Raw genomic sequence first — 9,306 nt, 5'->3', positions numbered from 1 at the left:
TCAAAGCGCGTCCTTGGCGTGTGCAGGCCTCCAGGACCTGCCCTTGTCTATTGACATTCCCAGGGACCCGAGGAGGGCTGACACGTCATGCTTCCGGCTTCCACCCGTTAAGGGTGGTCCGGATGGGACTGCAGAGAGCGTCACCGCTAAACATACGCACTCGTTAAACTGAGCGTTCCACGTTGCTGAAGCTCACGTGTTTCGCCGGAGGCAAAAAGGCACCACACAACCTCAACCCGGAAAGACAAAACTGACCAGTGATTAATGCCAAGAAAATCGCCTTCTCTGTCGAACAAGTAGCACTGTTTTGTTTTCGCGAGGTCCCCAACGAGTAAGGGTGCAAGCAGGAGCAACCAGCTGACGCCGGCAGCACACTGTCGGGCGGAGTGCCACAAGGAAGTCAGCAATCTCGAGGGCAAAACGACACCACGCGACGGCTTCGAGACGCATCTCGCTGGAGACACTAAACCAGGACAAACGAAAAAATGACGTTTTCCTTGTCCTAGAAGACAGCACCGCCTTTAGATGCAACCGGGACCACCGGTTCTTTTGACGCGAGTACAGGAGCTGGAGGAGGGGCATGAACAACGACTGCCGGCGCTGCTTCCACAGGAACAGCCGGGGCTTGTTCAACAACGACAGCTTCTGCCTTCTTGGGTTGCTTCGGTTCTCGAACCTTCTCTGGGGTAATCTTGACCTTAGCGGCGCAGGGCTTACACACGGTTTCAACCTTCGTTTCATAACACGGGTACGCCTGCTTCGTGAGGACGTCATTGTAGCAAGTCTTCGGCTCCGAGTATGTCTGAACAGCACACTGGTTCTCGTACTTAGTCTCGGAGCACGCGTAGGGCTGCTGAACCTTCACCTTCTGGTAGCAAGTCTCATCGACTTGCACATCGACTTTCTCGCACTTCTTCTTCGTACATTCGTAAGGTACCTCGACGGACACTTTCTCGGAACACGTTTTAGCTTCTCTGTGGCACTGCTTTTGCTTCGTGGTCTTGGTGCACGCATACTGTTCTTGGACAGACACAGTCTTGTAGCACGTGTCCTGGTAGGGCACCGCTTGCTCACTGCACTGCATCTTCATCTCAGTCGCCGGGCAGCTGTACGGCACCTGTACGGCAACTTGCTTCTCGCATGTGGCCTGGACCTCCGCTGCAACTTGTTCGCACTTTTCCTGCATCTCCATAACTGGAGGACATGGGTACGCTTCCTGGAACGGAACCTCTTTTGTGCATGTGGAAGGTACCTCAACAGCAACCTTCTTGCACTCCTCCTTGTACTCCACCTTGATGCATTCATATGCTTCTTTGACCTCAACAGTTTCATAACATGTGTCGTTGACCTCGACTTCTTGCTCTGTGCACTGCTCCTGCTGTTCCTTCTTCTCGCACTCGTACTCTTGTACTGAGTCGACTTCTTTGTAGCATGTCTTCGGTACTTGCACTGGCACTGTCTGGCAGTTTGCGGCTTCGTTAAGGCGGCGCATCTTGCATTTCTTCTCCTTACACGGAACATCTACTATACACTCGGTCTTGTATTCCGTCTGTGTGCAGTCGTACGCCTCCTTAACCTTGACGTTCTTCGTGCATACAGATGGAACCTTTACGTTGGCCTTCTTGCATTTCATCTTCAGCTCGGTCTTCTTGCATTTGTAGGGCTTCTCTTTTGGAACCATGCGATGGCATTTGCCTTTGACTTCGATCGGCACTTGTGCGCAGCTCTGCTCGTACTGGGTCTTGCTGCAGGGATAGTCCTGTGCCTTCATGACTGTCTTGAAGCACGTCGTCTGGGCAGCGGCCTTCGGAACAGCCACTTGCTGGCACTGCTGCTTGTACTCCGTCTTAGTGCAAGGATATGGTACTGTTTGCATCTCCTCTTTGTGGCATGTCTTCTCCACTGTTACGGCTACTTCGGCGCACACTTGTTCCATTTTGGTTTTCTCGCACGCGTATGCCTGCTGTTGATCCACCTTGCGGACACACGTGTCGGGCACCTCCACAGGCACCATCGTACATGTTTCCTTTCCTTCACAAGGATATTCGCGCGTCTGCTTCTCCGTTTTGTAGCATGTTTCAACGACATCTTGGCACTGCTTCTCTGTTTTGGTCTTAGGGCAGCTGTAGGCCTGCTTTTCGGTCACCTCCTTGTAGCATGTGGAAGGAACCTGGACGGCAACGTTCTTGCAAACCTCCTTCTCCTGAACCACCGGACACGAATACGCCTCCTTCGTGGTTACGTCTTTGAAGCAAGTGCTTTTCACCTTTGTCTCGACCTGTTCACAAATTTCCTGTTCCACATGGACAACTTCCGCCTTCTTGGCGTTCACATGAACCACGGACCTGTTGTTGACAAAAAGGCTAGCGAGGACAACAGCTCCCAGAGCGGAAGCTCTGATGAGACGTGCCCCACTGAGTCGCGTTCTCATCGTGGTGCCGAGAACACGAAGTGGGATGACCTGTAAGGAAATCTCAAAGTAGAAGGGATGGACAAAAAAACGTGGGGCTAGTACCTTTCGAAAACTACCCAGCACAAATATATGATCGGGTGTGTTGACTGTGTACTTCGGAAATGATCTGAACGGCGCACTTTTGTCTCCACATTCAGGCTCAGCACCCAGGAGGGCTGTACGAGCTGTTGATGGATGACATGTCCTGTCGCGCGTGGCCGGGCCAAGAACGGCAGCGCCACACGTCGATCAAAAAGATAGACCTGTCAGGTGATGGTTGACCACTGACGCCTACAGTGTCATTGAAGGCGAGAGAACACAGCCTCCACATCGGGATAGTTCTTCCAGAGCCACCGAGCGGAGCTCGGGCAGATTCGATTGGCAAAAAACACGTCGTCGCGTCCAATACCACCACAGCCGTAGTAGTCCGCACAAGCCGGCTACTGCAGCAAGAACAGCTCCGCTTCCCGATTATGGTTGTTCCTCCTGGGCAGGGCCCGCCTCCAGCGGTGCCCCGGGAGTCAGGTTGACGTATCATGAAATATCGCTGCCTAGCGTGGAACCGGTGCAAAACTCTTTGGGACCCGGCGCATGGAGAGTCCTGCTTGCGAGTTTGCTCATGCAGGAGAATCTGACTTCTTCGGTCACTCCTTTGCTACGTGACACTATGGAGGGCTTTACACACTTGGAAGAGTGAAGAGATTCCGAGTGGCCCGGGACTCCTCACCCTAGCCCGGCCAGTGTGCGTCACGAGAACCCGCGTTTACTCGACGACTCTGGTGGATGCGATTTTCTTCTTGTGTGCGGGTGCTAGTTGACAGCCTTTCATTCTTCAGACAGCGTCATCCTTTCCAAGCGTAACCTGTAACCAGTGAAGCAGAAAAGTGTGGTTCAGAGTTGGCAAAGAGCCGGGGCGTCAGCGACTGCTTTGAGACAGTCTACTCTTAGGCGAATCGGTGGTTCTTGGCGAGACAAATTGTCAGCACCTGGTCGCCTTGTAAGTGGTTAACCAACTCAAAGGGAAGAAACAGTGATTACCGCCCCCTTGATGAAAGCGCCACTCCAGTAACCTAAGACTCGCTCGCGGGGGTGGATTCCGGGTCGCAGACCTGCAGCTGTAGCTTATCGAGAATCCTCTCCCGCAGATACGAAGTGTATCACAAACAAAGACCCCCGGACGGAAAGGCACCAAGAACGTAGCCCCGTCCCGTCCCTTCCTAAACACACGTACCATGCCTAATCTACTTCGAAAACTTCACAAAGCACTACGCTCGGTTATATTTGCTAAACCCTCAGCAGTTACTCGAGTCGCATTCGTAGGCGGTGCTGGGTCCGACCTCGTGTGAATCCGCCGGCACGAAGCCGGACCGAGCGGCCGACTAGTGACGCGAAGCCAACGTCGGCGTCAATGGTTGCCCACCAGCATTTCGCTCCCCGATGACGAGTTGAAAGCAGCCCTGCCCGGCGCTTCAGGACCCGAAGTACCGGGGCTTCACTAGCGAAAGAGCCTCGGGTGACAGCGGTGACAGATAAAAGAAAAAAAAACACGAGAAACAAACTAAACAAGATGCCTGAACTGTTCACCTGGCCTTGGAATGTTCAGGGCCACTCCTGACCCTACAGCAACGAACCCGCTGAGTTATCTAGTTACCGCGGGCGCATGTGACCACGCATCGTCTCCTTCTGGCTCGAATTCGAGGTATTTCTGCTCCTTATTGGCACTAAGCCCACAAATGCGTCCGTCGGTCTCGCTCCGTCGGCGCCAGGATCAGTAGCCGCGCTATGGTGTGATCGGACTTCCGTGTCGTGTGTTCGGGGCCCGCTAATTAGCACGCACAGCCAGCTGCACGGGTGAGAGTTTCCATAGTCGCAGCGGAGTCAGTCTGTCTTCTCAAACAAAGGCCAAACCCGTGAAGCGAAGGGTTTTTCCGCCGCTGACGGAATCAACCGGGGAAAGGTGAGTCTCTCCTTAATACTCCCAGCTGACTAGGCAGACAGAGGATCCACACCGGACGATATGTTAACTCGGTTCGGGATGATCGAGGAGGACGAACCAAGGCATGCGCTACTACTGGCCGGTGCTTCTTCCATCCTATTGTCGGGCTTTTCCAACGAGCGTAGAAGGAGCATCAGGCCCCTCGGCTCGCCCCTCCTTAGTATGGAGAACGCAAAGCTGATCGCATCTGTGACTGACTGGGTCCGCTATCGTTCTGTTTGGTGTGTCTTTTTTGCTTGACTTCCTTCCCCTCCTCATTTCTCCTGCTTCGGGTGTCGTACCTGGAGGGGCCGCCACTCTCCGAGGACGTTTCCTGTGTTACGCTAATAATGCTCGTTGCGGAGCGTTTCACTACTACAGCACGGAAAGGACACAGTCCGTAAATGTTTGCTTTCTCAAGAAATAGGTTAGCTTGGCTCTCAACACATCGACTGTACGTGTATTTCTCTTTCTGAGTAGATTTCGCGGGGATTACGGTACTTCCCATCACTTCCAAAACATCGCGGCTCCCGAGGCTGCGCGTCTCGACGCAGCATTGTGCAACCGTGAGATTTACCGGTGTTTCCCAGTCTGATATTCCAACTACTCGACTCCTTTTCTTTTCTTTTGCTTTTTTTCTTTTTTTCCCCGCTTTCCCGTGGCGCCTGACGTGGGGTGTCGGTTTTGGTGACAGCCTCCTCCTTTTCTCCTTCCATGCGCCCAGGCGGTTGCCGAACCCCGATATGGTTCTTGTTTGCAGTCTTCTCTCTCTCAGTTCTTTTCACCTCTTAACCGGAAAGCCTTATCTAAGTTGTCTAATTTTTGCTTGACAAGTGTTGCGCTACGTTCTTACCTTTGTCGCATTTTTTTTTTTCGTAACCTTTACCTTAGTCTCTTCGAAACTGGTTTTCGAGTATCCCCGTGCGCGGTAGGTTTTTCAGGCGGAACTTTCCCCTCTTTGTCCGTTCTTTTTCATTGTCGTTTCCTGGCTGGCACAACAGTCACACTTTTCTCCATTGGCGTGGGGCCTCACATTTTCACACACTTTTCGAACGCCGGACTAACAGGGCTTACCGGTCCCAGAACGGAGATTTTATTTCTTCTCTCTTCGTCTATCTATCCTTTTCTGTTTCTCTCCACATCGCGTTCATCAGATATGCCTCGGCTTTTCAGTTCTTTTCTGTTACCTTCTTTTTCTTCTGACACGTTGACGCGCGTCCCTGTTGTGAAGGCCGTTACAGGCAAGGCGTAATCCTGCCTTCCCTTCCCCTGCTTTTCATTGCATCCGCCCTGCGCACGGGATCAACAGATGTGCAGGCTCGCAATCTTTTTTTCGTTCTGTCCGAGTAATCTTTCTCCTGGCCAAGGAACTTGCCGTTCTTGTCGCAAATATCGTTTAGCCGCTTAGCTCGGTGATCGGGCTGCTGGTTTCGATACCTTCCGTCGGTCTCTGAGGTGTCGTTGTTCATATTCTTCCCAAGTCTTCCAGCACAACGCTTCATTTCTCGTCCCAGACCCTACAGAAAACAACACTGTCTCCGTCTACTGTCGAAAGAGTAAGGAAAGGTATTTCTGTATGTGCCTCCTGCTGCCGGTCCAGGTTTTTTTCTCTGTGAAGCGGTCATCCCATCTCCAGTCTCATGGTTATAGAGGAAGACCGAATTGTTTTTTCTTCCTTCCTGCTTAACCAGAATCGCCGAGTTCCTTCCTCTCATCGTTTTCTTCTCGTCTCCTCCGCCACTTGTAGGGCGTACAGAGTTCGTGTATCAGTCTGGGGTCGAGCGGCCGTACACCTGTTTAAGAAGACGCAGAAAGGTCATGTCCATTCCCTTTTTTCTCTTTTTGTCTGCTCATCTTTCTGATGCCATCTTTTCAACGTCAAAACAGCGAGAGCATCTGTCCCCCCTGAGTCTTTTTCTTTCCCAAGTTTTTGCCGCCTTTCCCTGGCACTGGTAGGCAGACCTTGTTGTTCTGTCTCGTTGTATCCCCCGTCTTATCGTTGAAAAGCATTGTCGACTTTCTCTTTTTTTCTCTTCTCGCTTTTCTTTTCCGGCGAAGGCCCGCGTGCTGTTTTTCTTCTCGGAGGGTTGCCTTTCCCAGGGCGCTCTTCCTCTTCCTCCGTATACATGAGATGGCTTTATGCTCTTTACCCCGTACTACCTTCATATTGAAAATGAACTGGGAGAGATAAGAGTCTGGCCATCTGACGACGTTTGTTTCTTGGTTTTTCTCTTGTTCCTCTCAATTGGCGATTTCCTCTGCTAGCAGAGAGGGGCATATCATCGCTGTGATCGTCTATTCACAGGAATCTTTTCTGCTTCTCACCACGAAGGAAGAATCAAGATATAAGTGTTGGCTCTGTAAGAAGGACTAGTGAAAAGGTGAAAGCAGTCGAAAAGTACATGGGGAAGGAAGAAAGAAACAAAGGACCCCTAGTCATCCTCTTCATCTTCTTGTATTCACGGCTCGGAAGTGCAAACAAACTCTTTGCGTCTTGTCTCCTCCTCGGATTCTTGATACAACGTCGTGTCCACGAGAAGTTCATCGGTCGATTCGTCAGTCGTCGATTCTTCGCTTTCTGTGTAGTGTCTAGAAGAGGAGGTCAAATTCATCTAGAAGGAAAGAACTGAATCGGGAGAGGAGGATGGTGATGTACAGGAGAGAGATCGACAAGACAGCTCTAAGTAGTTTGAAAAGACTCTCTTCCCTTGTTTGCTGACTACTCAACGCTTCTTCGGCTTTTCTGCCTCTCTACGTCTTTTGATGGGAGTGATCAGGGGATAAACCTTCGGTGGTTTCTTTGTACGGAAAGAGGCGAGGAAGGCTAAAGACATTTCTCCGCGGGGAAGTGACGAGAGAAAGCAGAAGAGACAAACGAGAGGGAGGGGGTTCTATGTACATACAAGAGAGGATTTGCGGGAGTTGAAGAAGATTCCGCGGTGTCAGTCTATCTATCTGTTTCGCAAGTCGTTTCGGTTTCTGTCTGTATGCTACGTCTTTCTGTCTTGTCTCTACCGATGAATGTACCTATAGAGGGAGTGAGGCCAGGCAAGATCGCCACCTAACGGTCGTGAGGGGCAGGGAGGATTAACTTTCTCTCTTCGTTGATTCTTTCTTTCTTTTTTTCTCTTTCTTTCTCTCTCCCTTAGCTCTCTGTTACATCTCGCCCTTCAAGGCGTGTTTGATTTCTTATGTGGGCGTCGGTCATATATACATATCTATAGATGTCTACATGGACTCTTAGCAGGCCACTCGCCGATGTCTTTCTTCGTTTCTATTCATCTGTTTTTCTATGGCCTATCGTATAAGGGGTGTGCTATGTCTGTGGTTATATCGGATGTACAACGGCATGAAGGAAAGGAAGAAAGAACGGTTGACTAAGCAAAGTTATATAGAGAGAGAAAGCATAAAGAGGAGGTATTAATTCAGGATTACCGTTGGCTAACTTCTTTTCTTCTTTCTTTTTCCCTCTTTCTTTCTTTCTTTCTCTCCTTCGTTGGCTTTTTCTTCTTATGTTTCTGACGGGATTGTCGACGTGGTGTAAATACAGGCTTGTCGTTGTGACTGGTCGACGCCTGTAAGAGAGAGAGAACAAGAAGAAGATAGGAATGTCTCTATCGGACTGGAGGTGACCATTTCTTCTTCGATCCGATCATGAAAGAGTTTGATTCGTCTTGTTCTTCTTCTTCTTCCTCCCCGTCGTCTTGTGTCTTTAGGAATAGGAAACATATCGTCTACTAGTTAAGGTACCTTAAGCTATCAAGGAGTTATCTATTCCAATCTCTATTCCTTTTTTCTCGCTGATGTCTTTGCCTCAGCGTCTTCATGAATGCATGCACGTTCTTTCGTAGCGAGAGAAAGCCTCTGGAAATCAACCGTACGACCGACCGCACGCCAGCCGACCTCCTCCTCATCAAAAAAAGTTATCCCGACCAGCGCGACCTCTTCTTCTTCTTCTTCTCTTCGAATTCTCGATCCCGTGAAGATCACACACATACATAGATATATACACGGAGTGGGGGTTTCTTCTGTCTTCATCGTATCTCCTCTTTCCGATGTATATTTGCATCTAAGACGAAGTGTTCGAAGATCCTAGTATGTATGGATCTCTCGGCTGGTTGTTTTGTCTGTGAGAGGGAAGAGAGAGACGTTCGCCCACTCGAATTTGTTTGGACATCTGCTCCTTTCTTTCCCTCTTTCTTTCCTCTCCTTTTCCACTTCTTTTTTTTCTCTCAAGTGTTGCGCGGGATGATAAAGATGTGCTGATCGATTTTCCCTTTGATGTGACCCCGTTGTCTCCTTATCATTGCATTCCTTCGTTTATCTCAGGTCTCGATGTCTTCTCGTTATCTTTCTTCGTGAAATGCTTGCCCTCTGTGCTTTCTCCCTCTAAAATTTTCTTTTCTCTTTTTCCTCTGTGGTTAGTTCTCGCATTACTTGAATCATAGTACTACACCGCATGCATACACAAATCAGATGGTCTATTTCTAATCGCCTCCCCTTGGGTTTGAGATGGCGTGTGTCTTCTGAGGAGAAAAGTCTGTCGAAGGAGGAGATCTTTCGTGCGACTTTCTCATAAAACAGGGCATGGTCTCTTGTTTTTCTACAAGGAAGAACGTCAGATCCTTGTGGGTCTCCTCTTCTTTTTCCTCCTCGTTCGCTTCTCATCAGCCTTCTTCTCTTCTCAGCGACACTAGGAACAAGCAAAACACATCAACCAATAGTAGGGGTCATACCTCCTTTCCTCTTCGTCCTCCTTCTTACGGGATCGGCTACTTCCAACTCGTCAGTCATCGCTGCTGAGATCTTCTTCCTTGTACATACTTGTCTATCGTCTATTTAGAGGGTGAAGAAAAGAGCATCTTTCTTTCTTTCTTTC

At 49.9% G+C, this 9,306-nt stretch overlaps 3 protein-coding genes across 3 annotated transcripts; 1 reads left to right on the top strand and 2 right to left on the bottom strand.

Annotated features, from left to right (window-relative positions):
- Window positions 1–502: 502 nt before the first annotated feature.
- On the bottom strand, window positions 503–2,755 carry CSUI_004489 (toxoplasma gondii family d protein; the record flags this gene model as incomplete). The annotated part of the gene is made up of 2 exons (XM_068064680.1): window positions 503–2,345; window positions 2,748–2,755. The coding sequence occupies 2 exons, from the start codon at window positions 2,753–2,755 to the stop codon at window positions 503–505; spliced, it is 1,851 nt and encodes a 616-aa protein (XP_067923347.1).
- A 517-nt stretch (window positions 2,756–3,272) lies between these two features.
- CSUI_004488 (uncharacterized protein) lies at window positions 3,273–4,174 on the bottom strand. The gene has a single exon (XM_068064679.1). It carries the CDS (start codon window positions 3,684–3,686, stop codon window positions 3,432–3,434), a length of 255 nt encoding a protein of 84 aa, XP_067923346.1. The 5' UTR covers window positions 3,687–4,174; the 3' UTR covers window positions 3,273–3,431.
- Window positions 4,175–4,469: 295 nt separating this feature from the next.
- Window positions 4,470–9,276, top strand: CSUI_004487 (uncharacterized protein). The gene has a single exon (XM_068064678.1). It carries the CDS (start codon window positions 6,830–6,832, stop codon window positions 7,055–7,057), a length of 228 nt encoding a protein of 75 aa, XP_067923345.1. The 5' UTR covers window positions 4,470–6,829; the 3' UTR covers window positions 7,058–9,276.
- Window positions 9,277–9,306: the final 30 nt, after the last annotated feature.

The sequence above is a fragment of the Cystoisospora suis genome (genome assembly GCF_002600585.1).
Source record: "Cystoisospora suis strain Wien I chromosome Unknown contig_2107, whole genome shotgun sequence".
NCBI lineage: Eukaryota > Apicomplexa > Conoidasida > Eucoccidiorida > Sarcocystidae > Cystoisospora > Cystoisospora suis.
Note: the sequence above shows the minus strand (reverse complement) of the source record. Positions and strands in the feature narration are given on the sequence as shown.